Source organism: Saccopteryx bilineata, chromosome 2 (genome assembly GCF_036850765.1).
Source record: "Saccopteryx bilineata isolate mSacBil1 chromosome 2, mSacBil1_pri_phased_curated, whole genome shotgun sequence".
NCBI lineage: Eukaryota > Metazoa > Chordata > Mammalia > Chiroptera > Emballonuridae > Saccopteryx > Saccopteryx bilineata.
The window spans coordinates 57543684-57564535 of NC_089491.1; the positions used below are offsets into that span (position 1 = coordinate 57543684).

General features: G+C 40.5%; 1 protein-coding gene across 6 annotated transcripts in view; it reads left to right on the forward strand.

Annotated features, from left to right (window-relative positions):
* TRPM3 (transient receptor potential cation channel subfamily M member 3) overlaps positions 1-20852 on the forward strand; it is a 542782-nt gene that overhangs the window by 438195 nt on the left and 83735 nt on the right. For 4 of the 6 annotated variants that reach the window (XM_066257103.1, XM_066257105.1, XM_066257107.1 and 1 more), the window contains 7 exons: positions 2877-2912; positions 3079-3219; positions 6790-6819; positions 8041-8330; positions 9602-9830; positions 13104-13271; positions 19207-19347. In XM_066257103.1, coding sequence (XP_066113200.1) covers positions 2877-2912; positions 3079-3219; positions 6790-6819; positions 8041-8330; positions 9602-9830; positions 13104-13271; positions 19207-19347 — 1035 coding nt within the window. The remainder of the gene's footprint in view (positions 1-2876; positions 2913-3078; positions 3220-6789; positions 6820-8040; positions 8331-9601; positions 9831-13103; positions 13272-19206; positions 19348-20852) is intronic. The other 2 variants (XM_066257106.1, XM_066257104.1) reach the window with 1 other exon arrangement.

Below are 20852 nucleotides of genomic sequence, written 5' to 3' on the forward strand. Positions count from 1 at the left end.
AAGACCTCAGTAGTATCCTAACTGCCTGTTTTCAAAATGTAAACTGAGGTGCAGAGAAAGGGTGTGATCTGGCCAGGCCCACAGCCCAGCCCAGTGCTATTTCCACTGCAGGGTCATATTGCTGACTGTTCTCTGAACATCTGTTCCATCTGTAGGTCACAGGTGGCCAAAGCCATCAGCCCAAACATACACCAATGCTGTCATCCCCTTCAGAGTTCAACCAGGACATAGTTATCACAATTGTATTCATTTTATGAAATCTATTTCTTCCTCCCCAAAAGGTTTCTACTCTTCCCAATAAAAACTATGAAACTAATTTTCCCTAATTTCTCTGCTTCCAAAAGACTCTAGAAAGAAATATACTGCTCACAAAAATTAGAGGATATTTTATCGCTTCATATTCATTTTGAGATATCCCCAAATTTTTGTGAGCAGTATAGCTGCAGTCTTGCAGACTGAGTTCAAACACATGACTTGGTGAAGAAGCTTTCCCTCCCCCACATATCACTTCAACAAAAGCTCTCTCCTTATCCACAAATCCTCCAGTCTGCTCTGCATTGGTTATTACATCGCCTTATTACACAAAACAGAGCAGGCAGGCAGGCAAACGCTGGTGAGGAGGAAATCTTCACTGGCTTCAGGTGAACATCGCCACCTTGTGGCCAAACAGAATGCAGGCCCGTTCTTTTCTGGCCTTCACAAAAAGCTGGGTAGAACCCAGGATAGTCTCTGAATTCTTTCTCCTGCTTCAGACCAGATCCTACGTCACTCTGAAATAATCAAGCTTTATATGAGAAGTTTATAAAAATAAAAAGAATATTCTAGAACCTTATCTGGTAGTCTATAAACCCAAGAGCCCTTTGTGAATAAAGCCATTCGCAAAAATGTTTTATTTGCCCCTCTTAAATTTTTATTTACTTTGAATTTTACTATTATTACTTTCCTGACAACCACCACTCTCCCAGACACCTCAAATGTAGAAATATTGCCATTCACAACTGGTCTTCAGGCAATATTAGTTCTTGTTCTTAAGATTTCAAACTAATGCTAAAATGTGGATTTCTCAAAAGAAAATATATAGGTGTTAGACCCAATTATTGCCCACGTTTCAAATTTAGGAAATTATTACAAAATTAAAAATAGGCACAAATTCCTAGACTTGCCATGACTGCCTTTCAATAGCATCACAATATATCCTTTGGGGTTTTTTTTTTTTTTTTTGAAACTTGGTACTTGAGCATTAAAGACCCTTTCTATTAGGGAGAAGACTGGGGCACTGAGGGAAAGTGGCTGATTTGTTAAAGATAGACAGAGCCGAGGGCAGGTGACTCATGCCAATATTCCTTACCCTGCCTACCTCGCCTTGCCTACACAGAGGGGCTGGGCCTCCTCTGGAGGTCATCCTTATAGGAACCAAATGCATGGAGAGGAGGCTGACCTGGGTGTGTCCAGCCTCTGGGGCTCTCCTATTTTGTAATAACGGAGTTGCTTAAGAGTCTGGTAGAGCCAGACCGTACAGAACTGCAGCCCCGTTATCCCTTCCCAAAATAATGGAGAAAAGTCATTGCACGGGTAATATTCTTAAATTTAGTTTAATGTCTATGGAAAGGGTAATACCTGAAAAGTTAGGTTCTTCAAATTAAACTTTCTCTATGTTCCCTTTTTTATATTTTTGCCATGCTTTGAATAAAAGAGTCAGACAATTGATCTTGCTTGATAGCCTGAAGGTAGTGTAATTTGACGACTCAGATTGATGAGATAATCTTCAAACAAAGGAAATCCCAAAATTCTGAGACGGAATTTTGAGGAACTGAGAGACCATTTTTGTGAAGGAACAATTCAGCTAATGAAAGGTGTTCTGATGGGCCGAGGTCAAGGATAAGAGGGGTTCTGTGCCTCCGAGTGCTTCACACAGTCCCACTTGGCTCAGCCAGCTCTAATCAGGTCCCCAAGCCTGCTGTGTGTCCCAAGTTGAGAGAGAGGTAGAACACAATGGGTGGGGCTGAGAACTAAGTCTGCACGCAAGTCTGCACGCAGCAAGGAAGTTGAAAGAGCAGTGCCCGATCTCACACACTTGGGCTGGTGCATCAGGTGCCAACAATTCGTTCTTGTCCATACAGCTACATCAATACACATAATTTCAAGTCAGATGTCTGCAGTAAACCGGGGCTTTCCAGATAGGGGTAACTTCACACACCACACGTGGCTAGTTAGTTCTGTTAAGGACAACATGATACTAAAAAAACAAACAAACAAACTGAAACTTGATTCCACAACATCAGTTAATTTCACTATTTTACTCATTTACATTTTTAACAACAACAAGCATTTGAATGCCTACCATACACTGGGCACTATAAAAGGCACTGAGAATACAAAGGTAAATAAAACAATTAAAAATATAAAGCCATTCTTCCCTGCTTTCTCTTTCAATACAAGGCATGTTCATAAGTGACTTCATCCTGACATCCATCCTGGCTTTCTTTTATGAAAAACGTGTCAAGTGTTCAAATAGAAATTTGGTATTAACGGAGACCTGAGCTCTAAGCATACTCCACCTAATGCAAGTCTTGGTAATAACAATCACCTTCTGGAAGGAGTCTTCATTTAGTGAGCGTGAGGAAATAAATGATCAGCAAGAGGGCGGGCGGTGACAGCCGGGGTCAGAGCAGCACAGCGCAGGGGCCTGGGGACATCTGGGGAGCTCAGTTGCTAGAGTCTGGGAGCTGTAGCGTTTGCCATGTCTAGCCTTGTGTTTCTTTCTGCTACACTGGTGTTTTTTTCTCCTCAGCTGAAGACTTGAATAAAAATTTTGATTTTCTGTTATTGCCGACGATTACTGCATCTTCTTATTTAACTTATGTCTTCTTTCCAAGCGAGAATATCCAGGTTTCGGTTGGATCTATTTTAAGGTGAATTAATTAACCAGCATAATAATACATTCATAATGTTTCTTTTTTTTTTTTAATTATTATTACTTTTTACTCTAAAATAGTTACAGAGCACATGGGATCGAATCCCTAGTAAATCACGCTGTCTTTTGGATCTGTTTCTGTTTGTTCCGTTCTCCTCTGATAGGGGAACCTGCCCCCAGACTACAGAATCAGCCTGATCGACATCGGCCTGGTGATCGAGTACCTGATGGGCGGCGCCTATCGCTGCAACTACACGCGCAAGCGCTTCCGGACCCTCTACCACAATCTCTTCGGCCCCAAGAGGGTGAGGCTTGTGCAAATTCCTTTTTCTGGAAGCGGGGAGGTCCGGGGTGCAACAGATTTGGGGTGTGGCTTCTTTCTCTCCTAGCGGGAGATCAAATGAGAAAGCAACTGCCCACTTCCGCCCGTTGCCATCAAATCCGTTAAAACAACACCACCAAGGAGTGTGTTCAGCGATGGAGTAATCGCTCACTCTTTTCTTTTCTTCACTAGGTCCAGTTCAATCAGAAACTGCCAGTGAGAGTGAGCCTTAGATCAGAGAATAGCAATGAAATTCAAATTAATCTTATTATCTACCCCAGCAGCTTTCAAGGTTTTTGTTCCAGGGATCTATTTATACCTTTAAAATATTGAGGGCTCCCAAAAGCTTTTTAACTATGTTGTGTTCTATCAATATTTATCATACTGGAAATTCAAGTTGAGACTTTTAAAAATAACTATTTATTAATTCATTTTAAGATAGCCACAAGAAGTCCATTCATTACTTAGTCACAGAGATAACATATTTATGAAAAACTATTTTTCAAAAAAAATACAAAAATTGGTGATGGGTGGCATTGTTGTACATTCTCTTGCAAATATCTGTAATATCTGACTTAGAAACCTAGCAGACAGCTAGATTTTCATATCTGCTTTGGCATTTAATCTGTCACAGGACATTATTTGGTTGAAATGTATGGAGATAATCGGACCTCATACAAATATGTGACAAAAATGACAAATCTATCAAAAAGGGAAGAAGTAATCTTTACAAATAATTGTAGATGTACATCGAAATTCAGCAAGTAGCAATTTCTCAAAGACCAATTGCAACATGAAATCTGAAACCATGTCAGTGAACTTTTCATACTGTTACATTAAAATCCAAACTGCAGTTTGTACAGATGTCTTAACATCGTAGATTAGTTACTATAAAATAAAATATCGATATGTTAAGTAATGTGCAAATCTTCTAAATGTTGATACATTTTATTATATGATTTATAAATTTATATTTGTTGCTATCACTTCCAATCCTATCAGGAGAGTCTTTAAGCACTGGAAGCCTATCAAGGTCATGGGGCAGGGAAAGATAAGATTTCCACGATTCTGTTTTTCACTTGAAAGTTTGAATTTTGTCATTGACAACCAATACTGTAAGTTGTTTTCCTTGAAATGACTGTCCTACTTTATTTATTTTCAAAATGTCTGCCATCCAAGTCTAAATAACTATAGCTGCCTTACCCAGTCATTCCTTCACATAGAGAGTTCATGAAACAAAGTGGCCATAATACAGTCCAAACAACCCCACAAGTGTCTTTCCTCAGGACCCTTATCCTCACTCAGTATATAGCAGAAGTGCTTTACGCATACTTCCCATCTCATCCCTCAGAATGGTAAAAACACATTTTTTTACTAGCAAGTGTAGGATTTCATAAACTTAATAAATTGTTCAGCCTCATCAAGCACATTCTTAAGTGAAACTGTTTCATTTTGTGTTGTTTTAAACTTCAAGTGTATAACAACGAAATCTAATGACAACTAATAAAGTCTGGTACCACTGCCTTCATCCCTGCTAAGGCACCCAGCAGTTTTACATACCATTGCTCTTGCACCATCGATAGAAATATTAATACAGTATGGATATCAAATAACACTTAGTATTATTATGAAAATAGCTTTGACTTCACAGACCCCCCAGAAGGGTCTCAGAAAAGACCGCTCTGCCCCTGAATGGGTCACGTGGTCCTTGGAGAGCTGCTGCTGTAGCTAGTGGGGAGCATGATTTTTATTTTCCCCAAAGCTTATCTTCTGATTATTCAAGTATTTTGTAAACACCAAAAAGTATAAATTTCTTTTAAAACCACAAATTTATTTTTTTATTTATTTTTATTTAGACAATTAAATTTAACAGGGTGATATTGGTCAACTAGAGTACACAGATTTAGAGACATCTCCACATCATTTGGACAGTCAATTGTGTTGTATACCCATCACCCAAAGTCAAATCATCTTCCGTCACCTTGTATTTGTTTCTTTTTATGCCCCTCCCCCTTCCTTACCCCTTCCCTCTTCTCCCTTCCCCTCCCCCTGGTAACCACTGCACTTTTATCTATGTTCATGAGTCTCAATTTTGTGTCCCACCTATGTGTGAAATCATACAGTTCTTAGCTTTTTCTGATTTACTAATTTCACTCAGTTAATGTTATCAAGGTTCATCCATGTTGTCGAAAATGATACTATGTCACCATTTCTAACGGCTGAGTAGTATACCATAGTTTACATGTACCACATCTTCTTTATTCAATCATCTATCGAAGGGCATTTTGGTTGTTTCCTTGTCTTGACCACTGTGAACAATGCTGCAATGAACATGTGGCTGCATGTGTTTTTACATACCAATGTTTTCAAGTTTCAATAAAAAAATGGAAAGAGGACATGAACAGAGACTTCTCCCAAGAAGAAATACAAATGGCCAATAGATATATGAAAAGATGCTCATCTTCACTAGCTATTAGAGAAATGCAAATCAAAACTACAATGAGATACCACCTCACACCTGTTAGATTAGCTGTTATCAACAAGGCAGTTAACAACAAGTGTTGGAGAGGCTGCAGAGAAAAAGGAACCCTTATTCAGTGTTGGTGGGAGTGTAAAGTAGTGCAACCATTATGGAAGAAAGTATGGTGGTTCCTCAAAAATTAAGAATAGAACTATCATAAAACCACAAATTTCAAACTGGTGGCCATTATGAAAGCTAAAAGAGAAGGAAAGGGAGAGAAACCAGGTTTAGGCTATTCCTACTTGAATAAAATCAGAGGAACTAGAAGTACTGTCACCTTACTACTTACTGGCACCCAACCATTCAGTAATACTTAAAACATAGAATTGGAATTCCTGACCCCTTAAATGTAATTTTATATCTCCCCCAGTTAAATATAAATCAAGTTCTATAATTTGCTGAGTGGCCTTCTCTGTCTATCTTGGTCTGTGCTTATTTTGCACATTCCCAGCATGACTAATGGTGCTTCTGTATGTGCTGACACTTTCCATGTTATGAGTGCCTTTTGCCACCATCAAAACATGTTCCTCTGGCCCCATGCATCCTTGCTCTACTGGACAGCACACAGAGAGATGGCCTGCACGAAGCATTGAAACATGTATTTCTGAATAATATCTCAAGTCTCCAGAAAATAGAGGTCTTTCAGAGGTTTGAGAAACATCTTGTGGTTTGATTGACTGTTGTAGTGTTCACTCAAGTGCTCAATGTCATGGAGATGCCAAGCAGGATGGTTCCAGGAAGACAGAAGAAATTCCGGTCCATAAAAGGGGTGGTAAACCTGCAGGCTCTACCCCCGAGAAACCGCCTTATGCCTCTCCAGTTTCCTAATTGTGATTTACCAAAATCACTAAATCCTTACTTCTCTAAGAATTTCTAAAAACAGGTTCCCTTTGTAGGGTTTTGTTTAGTAAAATAAATAAATGCTATATGGTACAAGGAAATTGTTTCATTACTTATTTGAGATCAAGTAGGATTCTTTTCTTATATCTATAAAGAAATACCTAACTTTGTGCATGAAATTTTTTTTAACAGCCTAAAGCCTTGAAACTACTGGGAATGGAGGTAAGTGTTTGCTCAAATTGTTAATGTCAAATATTTATTCTCTTTGTTACACATTTTAAATATATATATATATATATATATATATATATATATATATATATATATATATATGTTCATTTCAGTGGTAAGTACATGATTCCCAGTGTTAAGGGGACAGGTCACAGTAGCTTTGAAAACTTCACTATGAGGTTGCATTATTAGCATTACAAACAAGAAAATGAATCCTATTTGAAATACTAACTTGAAAACCAAGGAAGCGTATATAGTCCAGTAAGCAAAATCTATTTATGTGTGTTTTCAAATGATAACAAATCCAAAGTCAGAAATACTTCACAAATGCATCTGATAAGATATGCAGAAACTTGAGGTAGGTTACCTTCTTCTTATCTTTTGTGAATGTGGTTATTGTTATATATGTAAATGCAAGCATAGGATATCCTTGTCCTTTAAGAGAGAAGGATAGTGCTGTCCAACATAAGGGACAAATAACCCTACCTAGAGAGGGAGAAAAAGTAAAGAAGAAAGAAAAGGAAGGAAGGAAGGAAGGAAGGAAGGAAGGAAGGAAGGAAGGAAGGAAGGAAGGAAGGAAGGAAGGAAGGATAAAGAAAATGGCCCATTATAAATATCTTTTTTTTTTAGCCTGACCTGTGGTGACGCAGTGCATGAAGCATCAACCTGGCTTCCTGAGGTTGCTTGTTCAGAACCCCAGGCTTGCTTGGTCAATGCACATACAATGCTTCCCACTCCTCCCCCACATCCCTCTCCTTCTCACCTCTAAAATCAATTAAAAAAATCTTTTAAAAAAAATGCTTTTTAAAGAAATTAAAGTATAACAATGATGTGTTCCCATATGCTATTCTCACTTGTTTTAAAATGAAGAATGTATGAGCTTGTGAGATTTTTTAGGATTGGAGCTAGGATAGGATACAGGCAAACCTCAGAGATTAACTACAGCTGCGGTTCCGGGCCACTGCAATAAAGGGAGCCCCGCAACAAAGCAAGCTGTCATCTTTCTGCTGAGGTAGAGTCTTGCCTTCAGTTAGTAAAAAAACACAACATCTGTGAAGTACAATAAAGTGAAACACAATCAAATGAGGTATGTCTGTTCATTTATGTATCTGTCATCGCTGGGCAAATAGTAAATATACAGTAACTGTTTACTGAATTTAAATGATTCATTTCTAACTCCACCTCAATGACTTCTTTTCCCTAAAATCTCAGGACGATGTTCCCTTGAGGCGAGGAAGAAAGACAACCAAGAAGCGTGAAGAAGAGGTAGACATTGACTTGGATGACCCTGAGATCAACCACTTCCCCTTCCCTTTCCACGAGCTGATGGTGTGGGCCGTCCTGATGAAGCGGCAGAAGATGGCCCTGTTCTTCTGGCAGCATGGCGAGGAGGCGATGGCCAAGGCCCTGGTGGCCTGCAAGCTCTGCAAAGCCATGGCTCACGAGGCTTCCGAGAATGACATGGTCGATGACATCTCCCAGGAGCTGAACCACAACTCCAGGTTGGCCAGTCAGAAAATGGGGTAGTCAGGAGATGGGAAAGGATGAAGGGTCTGAGCTACCCAAGACGTTAAGGGGAGACAATATCACCCTAGTGGTGTGCAGAGAGGGCGGGCAGGAAGAGTGTCTGCTTATGATGCACAGCATGAGACATGGAAGAAATACAGATATGCAGAAGATTTCATTTCATCTTCTCAACCGCCCTAACGTGTCCAGTATTTTTACTGTAAGCCTGTTTGCCGTAAACATCTTTGTGCAAGCATTTTTACCACACAACTGATGGGCTGTAAAGCAATTTTTCCATAAAATATAAAATTACAAAAAAATAAAAGAGGGACATTAAAAAAAAAAGACATAATGGGGGGGAAGGGCAGAGTGGAACATGAAAAATTAATACAAAATTTAAAAACTATTACAAAAAAATGAAAATGCATTGTTTTCAAAGTCTTTCATTCATAGTACTATACTTTTCTATTTGCAATAAATACCTTCGTAAACCTTTGGTTTTGATAGGTGGGAGGCTGACTCTGCTCACTGAATGATTTGCAAACTGATATGTTATTATTTTGTGTGATATATAAAGCATTTTCTGGCTTTATACAAAACTTTGCAATCTGACTTTATACGTAGTTGTTAACATCTACTATTTTAAGACCACCATCTCTACGCATTATTGGATAGACCATTACAAGAGTTAAGTTTATATAATATAAAAATGGAAGTAACTGTGAGAACTTACTCCATGGAGAAATGAAACTAAACCAACAACTACCTTAAATAAATTGAGTCTGTCAAATGTAAATCAAACTGCCAACCTGTTATTTTATCTTTTATGGTGAAATTGCTTAATGGCTAAGTAGTTGTGCAAGAAAAATTCTTACAGCAAAAATACTTAGAACCCTGCCCCAAGTTATAGGTCCTCCTGTTATGCATATTTTACGGCTAAAGGAAATGAGACTTAGAATTTAAGAAACTTGTCCAAGATCACACACTTGTGGTTAGCAAGGCTCAGATTTGAACTGAGGTCTGTTATATTTAAGAAGACATACTTCATTGATTTACCATCCCCATCCATTGACTTTAAACATGGTGTCTGGCACATACAGATGTTTAGTAGATGTTGGCTGGATGAATGAATGAAGAAAAGAGACCCCATAAGAAACACAGCTAAACCACTCAAACCTCCTTTTCTAGCTTAGCCAGTCTGTCTCCACTTTCATCATCTAAGTCTCCAAGAGGGCCAAAACATGACTCCTCACATTCTCTTTTTCAGGGACTTTGGCCAGCTGGCCGTGGAGCTCCTGGACCAGTCCTACAAGCAGGACGAGCAGCTGGCCATGAAACTGCTGACGTATGAGCTGAAGAACTGGAGCAATGCCACATGCCTACAGCTCGCTGTGGCTGCCAAGCACCGCGACTTCATCGCACACACATGCAGCCAGATGTTGCTCACAGACATGTGGATGGGCCGGCTCCGAATGCGCAAAAACTCAGGCCTCAAGGTCAGTGCACCAAGGAGGCCCTACTCTCTGTGAGCACCAGTGGGTTGGTTGGAGTTTTCCAAACTAAATATGTGGTGGATTAGGCATTCTCATCTCTCAGGAGGGTGACTCTACCCAACTGAGCATCAGAATCTTCTGTATAGTAGAGCTTTTTAAAATTTTTTTCATATAGAGACTAAAACCTCCCCCAAATTCTGCTAAACCAACAGAAATGATACCTAGACATTAATATTTTTCAGAAGATCCAAGACTGATAGGCACACTCAGGTACCATAGGGATGTGATTTCCTCAGGCACAAGCCATGCTGTATGAGAAGCCGCCTACAGGGACAGCTGTTCACTGACAAGGGAGACCGAATGCCCTGGCCTCTCCTTTACTCCACGTCGTAAGGAGACATTGGCTCTTATTCAGCTGTACTTGAGAAATTTTTGACACTGAAATATCAGTGAGATATGTAAAGGCATTGCTAGATAATTTTTACCTCTTCTTAAGAAAAACAAGTTGCAGATCATTATTTATAACCTGGGTTCATTTTTGTTCTTTTAAAGCATGTACATGTATAGTTAGAGCTGTATAGATTAATTTTTTTTAATTAATCTCTACAGGAAAGATAGTTACCTCTAGAATTGAAGTATAAGAAGGATGGTGCGTGGCTTTGCTTTTTTCCTGTTTTCTTCACGTTTTTCAAAGAAAACATTAAACTAAAAGAAGTAAAAGAAAGACAGGAACAAAGGGGAGCAAGAAGATTAAAAGAATGTGTTAAAATAGTGTATCTGTTTAGAGTCTGTGGCTGTTAAAAGTGAAACCAGGCTCGTATTTACCTAGAACTACCTGATCTGGGTAACTCTGAGGTCAGCCCAAAGCAGAAGGGCCAGGAGACCAAAGCAATCATTGAGTCTGCCCTGACTGAGCCAGCACCCCTCCCCTAGTCCGCCCTTCCATGGGCTCTTGGCTCAGACTCACAAGTTTCCATGAAGTGAGCCATGTGTTTCATAGATGCACTGCTAGTGACCGCCAAGCTTGGCTCTCAGCTCCAAGGACAGGGTGTCATGTCACCTGAAGGCTGCCAGCATGCCACCTGAGCTTTCCCAGCCTGCCAGGCACCCTGAGTCCAGGGTCACTGCTCTCCTGTTTCCCGTGGCTGCTCCACAGCCCCTGTGGGATCTGCACACGGGCTGGTCCTGACTCATTCTTTGAGAATCATTTTTACTTGCCCTTCAGAATCTTCCTTACCCCTCACCTTGGTTCATATTCTGGAGCCTTGTGCAACAGAACCATTTTAGGGTTGAGAGCAGAGGAGGGAGGCGTAGGGAACACAAGTCAGATATCAGCATTATCATTCAGAAATGCATTTGTTCCCTGGCAAATGGAAAATGAGGTTGAGCTTTTGTGAAAAGGACCCATGTGTATTTAGTATCACCACATGGAGATTTAAGCATGTTTTTTACACATGAGAGAAATATAGTGCTGGCGCCTCGAGGGATATCTGAGCAGCAGCTTCTCATGGTGGACACAGAGCCCACTGGGGTTGTATGTGTTTGGTCCTGTTGGACAGTAGTTAATGACAGAGGGAAGCTCTAAAATGAAGAACATGTTTTTCTACATGGGCTTTTGCAAGGTCAACCTAAGACAGCATTTTTTTAGAGATAACCAAATGACACAATCAACTCCACTTGATACATTAGTAAATAAACGTGAATGGACAGGCATATAAATTGATTTCACAGAGTCAAGTGGTATCTAATGGCTAAATATAAATCTCAATTCTTTCCCACTTTTGCCTTGGGTAGGGGCTCTCTTTTTCCTCAGTTTTCTATGCAAAGTGAGTGTTAATTGGGTAATATATATTTGGGTAAGATGCTTTGTTTCTTCAAAGTCAAATTGAGCTAACTGTGCATAAAGATTCTAGGTAATTTTTCTACAAGCTTCTTTGCCGCAAACATGTTTGCCACAGAGTAATTGGCCATAAGGCATTTTTTCTGTAAAAGATATACTAATAAAAAATAAAAAGGAACATTAAAAAGGACATGATGAAATTCACTTTTCGTAACAAAATTAAAAGGACTATTGCAAAAATACGAACTATTTAAATTTGTTTAAAATGCATATAGATTTTTGGCAATACTGTGGAAATAATGGATTTTATTTTGTGGGTTGTACTTAAGCATTTACACATTTTTGCTTGTTGATTTGTCTCCTCTTCTGAGCTGAGCTTCTTAAAAACTGTTGTTTTTATTCTTGGCATATTGTCACATGTCTGTCAACAGACATTCCAAAGTTTCATGAGAAATGTGAGTTCAACTCTGTGTCTTTGAATCACAGAGGACTTGCAACTGACCTGTCCGTTACCCTCTTCTAACACAGTAGGAAATCCGGCTTTACACTCTTTTATTTCCCACGTTCAGTAAGTTTTATCACCATATTTTCTATCAAGTCCATATATATAGTTATTATTTACTATTTGAAGACTGCCACATCTACTTGTCACTGTATAGACCATCATGAGGGCTAATATTTATGTACCAGTAATATAAAATTGGGAGTACACTGTCAACACAGTCAACCAGTTAGTTGACAATTAGTTTTACAGCCAATTAGTTTTATGGCAAAAGTACTTGCAGCAAAGAGGTTTACAGCAAAGAAGCTTACTGTGAAAATACCCTATATGGGCCCTGGCCAGTTGGCTCAGTGGACAGCCTGGCGTGCAGGAGTCCCAGGTTCGATTCCCGGCCAGGGCACACAGGAGAAGCGCCCATCTGCTTCTCCACCCCTCCCCCTCTCCTTCCTCTCTGTCTCTCTCTTCCCCTCCCGCAGCCAGGACTCCATTGGAGCAAAGTTGGCCGGGGCGCTGAGGATGGCTTTATGGCCTCTGCCTCAGGCACTAGAGTGGCTCGGCTCGCAACAGAGCGATGCCTCGGATGGGCAGAGCATCGCCCCCTGGTGGGCATGCCAGATGGATCCCAGTCGGGCACATGTGGGAGTCTGTCTGACTGCCTCCCCATTTCCAGCTTCAGAAAGGTGCAAAAAAAAAAAAATGCCCTACATGATGCCTCACAGTTCTGGATGGACAGAACTGACCCTCGGAGCATTGATGTGCATAGTTATTCAAATATGCAGGTCCTCACTCAAGGATTACACAGCACTCGTATATATACATGCGCGCGCGCACGCACACACACACACACCACCCCCAGGCCCTCTGATTCTGAGCAACCACTCTAATCTTAATCCTTTAAATGTGATTATTATTATTATCATTATTATTACTTTAGGTAATTCTGGGAATTCTACTTCCTCCTTCAATTCTCAGCTTGGAGTTCAAGAACAAAGACGACATGCCCTATATGACTCAGGCCCAGGAAATCCATCTCCAAGAGAAGGAGCCCGAAGAGCCGGAAAAGCCCACGAAAGAAAAAGATGAAGAGGATATGGAACTGACAGTAAGAAAATACTACTCAGTTATTGTCCATGGGGAGAATCCCTAATCTGCTTGTCCTGTCAATACGGCTTAAGATTCAATAACTCTTGAGGTCAGTTTTCCCCTGGATGCTTTCATTTGAGTCGTGAGACCAGGGTGTACAAAAGTGCTGTCTCTAGGCACAAATAATATGACTACTGGAACTAATTCTACAGTGTGTCCATAAAGTCATGGTGCACTTTTGACCGGTCACCGGAAAGCAACAAAAGACGATAGAAATGTGAAATCTGCACCAAATAAAAGGAAACCTCTCCCAGTTTCATACCTATTCAGTGCAGTTCAATGTGGGCTCACGCACAGATTTTTTTAGGGCTCCTTAGGTAGCTATCCCGTATAGCCTCTACAGACTCATCACTGACTGATGGCCTACCAGAACGGGGTTTCTCCACCAAACTGCCGGTTTCCTTCAACTGCTTATCCCACCAAGTAATGTTATTCCTATGTGGTGGCGCTTCATTATAAACATGCCGATATTCATGTTGCACTTTGGTCATGGATTCGAATTTAGCGAGCCACAGAACACACTGAACTTTCCTCTGTACCGTCCACATGTCGAATGGCATGGCCATGGGCTGCTCTGCTGTATACACAGTGTTACGTCATCATCTGCACATATGCACATGCTGCCACATCATCCTACAGAAACTGGGAGGGTTTTCCTTTTATTTGGTGCAGATTTCACATTTCTATAGTCTTTTGTTGCTTTCCTGTGACCTATCAAACGTGCACCATGACTTTATGGACACACTGTATGTGAAATTTTTCAGCCAGGGTCAGTGATGCAGGACAACCCAATGAAATTCAAAAGCAAGGCACCCTAAAGTGTCCAAATAGGCAGTGCCTTATATACAAGCAGGTAATTTGGCAGCCTCAGCACACAAAGAAGGAAAGGAACTTTGTGATCTGGGAGCAGCCAGCTCCACTGAGCTGGAACTGTTCTGCTGATCAGAAGCTAAGCCTTTGTCTGTCTTCAGGGTCAGCCTCACAATGCAGGACTAATTGAATTTTGAGGTTTGTATGGAAGGCTTTTATTAGCTCTTCCTGGTATAATTATAGAGCATGGATGCTTTGTTCTGTGGGGGAATGGGGCAGCGGGGCATGGACAGCTTCCTGCAACCCCCGCCTGAGCAGCGTGACTGCCACTGGATTGGTTCCCAGTTCTAAAAATATCACACGCTGTTAAAGGGACAAACAAGGCCTCATAGCTTTGGTGACATCAAGCAACAACACCAGTGCACCTCCTTGATATTCCCACCCTCCCTAGCACTCTGACCAGTGACTGTGATGACCCAGAGAAGCTATGAGGAGAGAAAACAAAAATTGGTTTTGCTCAGGTGACAAAAGGCCTTTGTCCTTATTATCCTAGTGGGACCACTCTGTGAATTGTTTTTCCTCAAAATAAACAGTATTTCCTACCAGTAGGTCCTTTCTAGCCCCATGTATAGCAGGGCAAATGCCTTAAGGCTTAAGGCATTCTCTTTTTTTTTTTTTTTACAGAGACAGAGAGAGAGAGTCAGAGAGAGGGATAGGGACAGACACACAGGAACGGAGAGAGATGACAAGCATCAATCATCAGTTTTTCGTTGCGACACCTTAGTTGTTCATTGATTGCCTTCTCATATGTGCCTTGACTGCGGGCCTTCAGCAGACCGAGTAATCCCTCGCTCGAGCCAGCGACCTTGGGTCCAAGCTGGTGAGCTTTGCTCAAACCAGATGAGCCTGTGCTCAAGCTGGCGACCTCGGGGTCTCGAACCTGGGTCCTCCGCATCGCAGTCTGATGCTCTGTCCACTGCGCCACCACCCAGTCAGGCATTAAGCCATTCTTTTAATCAATTAATCATTCACAGCTTTTGACTTACGGAGTTTAAAAGCCACATTTGCTTTCAGTTTTAATTATACAAATTGGAGGATTCTACTTCCCCCCATGATAGGGGTGACTGTCTTCTCTCATTTTGGTCTCTGGACTCCTTCAAAGATAGAAAATACTTTGATTATGAGCAGAAACCTTGTAGTAGTCCTCCAGAACCTTTATCGACTAGTCAGCAGAGGGGTGAAGAGTGTGCACTCTGGGTCCGGATTCCTGCCCCGTCACTGATGTGGTGTGGAACCACAGGCAGATTTTGGAGTTTCTTAACCTCCAACATGAGAATAATAATTGCTTATATGTGCATGTAAACTATAAAAAGTGTACATGTAAACTAGGTAGCCTGGTATGTAGCACATGGTAAGCCTTGGTAAATGTCTGCTAATATTGTTACACCAGTGTTAAATGCTTCACATGCACCTACACATGAAATCCTCACAATATTTTCACAATAGGTGATATCATTTATCCCATTTTAGAGATGAAGAAGCTGAGACTCAGAGCGGTTAAATTGCCCATGGTTACGCAGCTAATTAGATGTGAAGCTGGCATTAGAACCCAACCATAGAGACTCCACTGGCCATGCCTTTAACTGATAGGCTGAGGGATGCTAAATTTTTTATTCCTTGTTTCAAATGTAGACACTCAGCTGGTTTGGTCTACCATGTAGCAGAGAGAATCTCAAAGTGATGAATGGGACTTTTATATCAAGAATGACATGGCCTTGACATTGGCATAATTCTTAGGAAGGCTCAAGGAAGGATTTTAGGAAGGTAACCAGAGAGTGAAGGCAGTATTCTTTCTGGTTATGTCTCAAGGAAGAAAACAAAGAAGGCAGCTCCCTTCTCCTGCTTCTTCTACAGCTTTAAGTACCTGATCCTTCAAGAAGCCACTGTAAAGATGCATCCCTGGACTGGGAGCACAGTCTGCTTCCCAGAGAATAGACCCTGTAATTTTTATCAAGAACCCAAGTAGAAGACACCAAAATAGCATTACTGAGAGTCTTTCCCACAGGCCAGAGCAGCAGGGAGAAGGAAAGGAAGGTAGGAACTTACAGGCTGGCAAAGTCAGGGATAAATAGCAGTTGTTTTTAAGGTGGAGTTTCCTTTGACTCTCATGACAAATATTGTCACTGCTTGAATGCTGATATTGGCTCACCCTGAACAGGACTGGAGAATGCAGCTGTTAGCATCTCTGCTCTTTTACAGGATTAGTATTTGAGGTTCTGTGTAAAACCAGTATTTCCTCACTTAAAATGGAATATTTTCTCTTGGCTCTTCCAAAATTATACATGAAATATCAGCCTCGGTTTGCTTCATTTAAATAGCATTTAATAGCTTTCTTCACCTGAAAAGATCTTACCCAGACTTGACATCTGTGTTCAGGCAGCAAAGACTTTTCAGATTTATATTGTGTGGTTTTATTCATTTGACCCTTTCATGTTCTGCTTTAAGGAATGTAGGCAAAGGAAATGTTTGCCCGCTGGAGAAAGAAGTCAACAAAGTCAGCAAATTAAGCTGCTTAGGCCGGAATTAATAAAACATCAAAAATGCTTTACTTAAACCCATGAAAAAAGGGTCATTTAAAAATGCATTCACTTTGGAATATATCTAAATAATAAAAGCAAAACAAAAAGGTTGTTGTGTTTTTGTTTTTGTCTAACCTGCATTGCCAGATAAATATCTTGCATTTTGCTTAATAAAGTCCCAACATGTTCACAGACCCAGAGCATTGTTATGACTCTATTGGAAAAAGCCGCTGTTCCCAGAGGTTACCTGAAGATGCCACTCTTCATGATGCCTAAACCCTTCAAGCTGTCTTTACTTTCATCTCATTGTGGCCCCAAATAGCATTGTATTGTTGAGTATATAAATAATCAAATCAGAAGTAAGATAATTATGTTTATATCACATATATTATAAAGGGACAAATTTGTAACCTCAGAGTTTCTCGGAGTCAGTGATCAATATTTATGGAACTCTGTTGCTTTGTAGTTTGCCATACCAATCACAAAAACTGATTCAACTTACTGATCAAAATCAACACCTGAATAGGCCATAATATAGACCAGTGGTAGTCAACCTGGTTCCTACCGCCCACTAGTGGGCGTTCCAGCTTTCATGGTGGGTGGTAACGGAGCAACCAAAGTATAAATAAAAAGATAGATTTAACTATAGTAAGTTGTTTTATAAAGATTTATTCTGCCAAACTTTGTGAAAATTCAACATAAAGTACTTGGTAATTATTATTATATGCTTTAACTTGCTGTAATTCTGCTTTATAAATTTTATAAAGTAAAGTTACTTCCCTACTTTATAAATCACTATTACTGAACCAGTGGGCATTAGAAAATTTTACTACTAACAGAGATACAAAAGTGGGCGGTAGGTATAAAAAGGTTGACTACCGCTGGTATAGACTATTACCTATTCATTAACTCAAGGTACTTTTCTAGCCAAAGGGTCCATAAAGAAATGGAAGTTACCTTCTCTAGAAATCCTATTAGTTATGGGTGAATCATTTGTGATTATGATATGTGTGAGTGAAGTGGATATTTGAGGCAATGACAAATACAATTGAAACAAATGTTTTATATTCAATGTAAGGTGGTTTGAAACCAGAATATCTAGTGATTGTGTTCTCAACTTCAAGATAACTTTAATTTCTATAGGTAGATCTCTCAACTCTAAACCAGTGTTTTTTTCTGTACTGAATCTTTGTCAGTTTCTAAACAGTTAAAAGGTTTCACCCTGTTTCCACATTTAATGAAAATTTCTTTTCCCAGACATTGTAGAACAAACCTTGTCTTAGAATGATACTGAAAGACTCAAAGTCAAGAAATTATGCTGTAATAGACTCCTAGTAACTTACTTTTTTTCTGGTGAGAGATACCAACTAGATCATTTCAGTCAACAGGATTTGAGAAAGTCTCAGATCACTTTGAAGGCTAGCTAATACTTACTGAGCACTTATTAAGTGCCAGGTCGTATTGATTGTAGACCAAGCCTCTAGCAGGTGCTAGTATTGCCCTTATTCTACAAAGAAACTAAGTCTCGGAGAAGTTAAAAGACTTGTCTAAGGTGCCATGGATTCTAAGTGTCCAAGTTAGGACTTGATCCTCCTTCTGAGTGACTCAAAGTCTTGAACTCTTCACCATTAGGATTTTATCCATCTTTGGGGTATCCTGTCACTTGCCATCCAGACAGGCATATGTCTATTTTTTTTCTCAAATTCTGCCTTTTCTGTGATAGTTAACCATTATTGTTATTGTTGATGCTGCTATTGTCATGAATGAGAAAAAAATAATCCCATTCTTAAGGAAACCTCCAACAGCCTGAGATGAGGGCCTCTCCAGGCCCCACCTGACTTCTCCTGGTCTCACCTGGCTGGCTATGCCATGCAGAGGAAGGCAGTGAGAGCAGGAGTTACCATGAAACTTAACCCCAGCAGTAATTTTGGTTCGACAGTGTTTGAAATCAGGAAACCAAGGCATATGTCTAAGGGTTGGGGAGATGTCGCTCACCTAACTAAGCTCCAGTTACTTCAATAACTAATTTCTGGAATACTCATAACCCTTGGATAAATTAGGTATTAGTGGTCCAACTTACCTTTGACTTAAGAGTCATTAGCATGAGTGCAGACACAAGTCAGATCTGCATGTTTCCTGATATATATACGGGGAGAGTGGGCTTGGGAATAAAAGACGGATTCATGGCCTTCCCAGGCTGCACTCTTTCTCCTGATCAGAACTCTGGGTATCTTCCATCACTCACACCTTCCAGAGATCCTCAGGGTGGAAGACACAAAAATAGTCAAGGCATATCCCGAAGGGCTTCCATCCCAGGCAAAGGTACATGGATTCCATGTATGATGCAAATGCACACTTAGGGAGGGAATAATCTCTGAATCTCTGGGGGCCTTGGACAAAGCCTTAAGGGTCTGTGAGCATGTTGTCCTCATCTGTAAATGAATACATTAAACTCTGTGGTCTCCAGAGCCCTGCTGTGATGGTATTGATTCTCTTTCACTGTAGGCAATGTTGGGAAGAAACAATGGCGAGTCTTCCAGGAAGAAGGATGAAGAAGAAGTTCAGAGCAGGCACCGGTTAATCCCCTTGGGCAGAAAAATCTACGAATTCTACAATGCACCCATTGTGAAGTTCTGGTTCTACACTGTGAGTCTTTCCTTTTCCTCTCCCTAATAGATGGCCACAAAGAGCCAATGTCAACTTCTCATGCGCCTGAGTGGTGTCCTCTCTGAGTCATGAGGACCACACAGGAAGAAACAAAAGCTCTCTGGTGGCCTTGCTTTTTCCAGTAGCTTTGAAAGATTTATGGAGTCTATGAGTAAGCTTCCATTGCTTCTGCATTTCTCTTGCTTAGGGAAAATAAAGGAAATAGTAAAAGTGAGAACTCACAGAAATAGAGGTGAGATGAGTATGAATCTAGTCTAGCAGGAAAATAGATGTCACTTTATAAAACACTTCCCTGTTCTGAATGGATGACTGCTGGATCAGAGTTGCCTGTTTGAGATGCCAGGGCTGGGTTTGGGGGGACATTGGTGGGTCTGGGCTGAGCAGAGTTAGCAGTGACACCACTGAGGTGGGTAGCATTAATGTGTCATGACTCCCAATCTGGTAGTGTCATTGAACAACATTTCTGGCTGTAACACAGTTAACATGCACACAAAACAGCAAAAACTACAAAAAGCAAACTACAACCATGGCAAATACTGTTCAGTAAGCACACCCTGCAAGCACTGTCTGCCCGCAAGATGAGGGATTGTCCCTGCGATAGCCACCTGGTGTGGTAGAAATGGCACAACTGTTGGGATTCTACTTCTACTTTTTTAGTGATATTTTAAATTTAAGGTGAGCTGTGTGGCCCAGGTCATCTCTGCTTCTTCCTGGCCATAGTGGAACTATGCCCGATGAAGGATAGTGTATTTTTCCCCTTCCTCACAACCAACTACATGCATACCAGTCACTTGAGTCAGCAACAGGATAATCTGAGTCTGAGGTCGCGATGACTCAAGTGATCAAATGAGATGCTTTCGGTGTGGTCCTATCTGCTACTACTTAACGATAGGCTTTCTTAGCACTATCGATGTTCTAGGCAGAGTAATTCTTTGTTAGGAAGGGCTGTCCTTTGCGTTGCAGTAGCACACTTATCAGTATCCTTGACCTCTGTCCACTGGATGCCAGTAGCACCGTTCATGCCCCAATTATGACAGCCAAAATATCTCCAGACATTATGAAATGCCCCCTGGGGAGGGGGGTAAAATTGCCACCAGTTGTAAACCACTGCTTCAAAGTATGGTCTTGAGAGAGAATGAGATATTATGAAAATATAATGATTAGATCTTTTTAATAAAGTAAAATTTAAATCTGTTCATGTTAAAAAAAATTCTCCTTCGAAAAAGAATAATGAAAGCATACAAAAATTATATCTATTTATATGTTTTATACAGAAACATATTATTTTTCCCTTACAGAAAACAACTTAGTAGTGACACGCATGGCCTTTGGAGTCAGACAACCCGAGTGGAAATCCTGTCTGTGCCTCTTAGTAAAGTAACTTGTGACTTCAAGCAAGTTACTTCAGCATTCTGTCCCAGATTTCTTAAGATGGGGGTAATAACAGTGCCTACTTTATAAGGTTTAGTAAAGATTAAATGAGT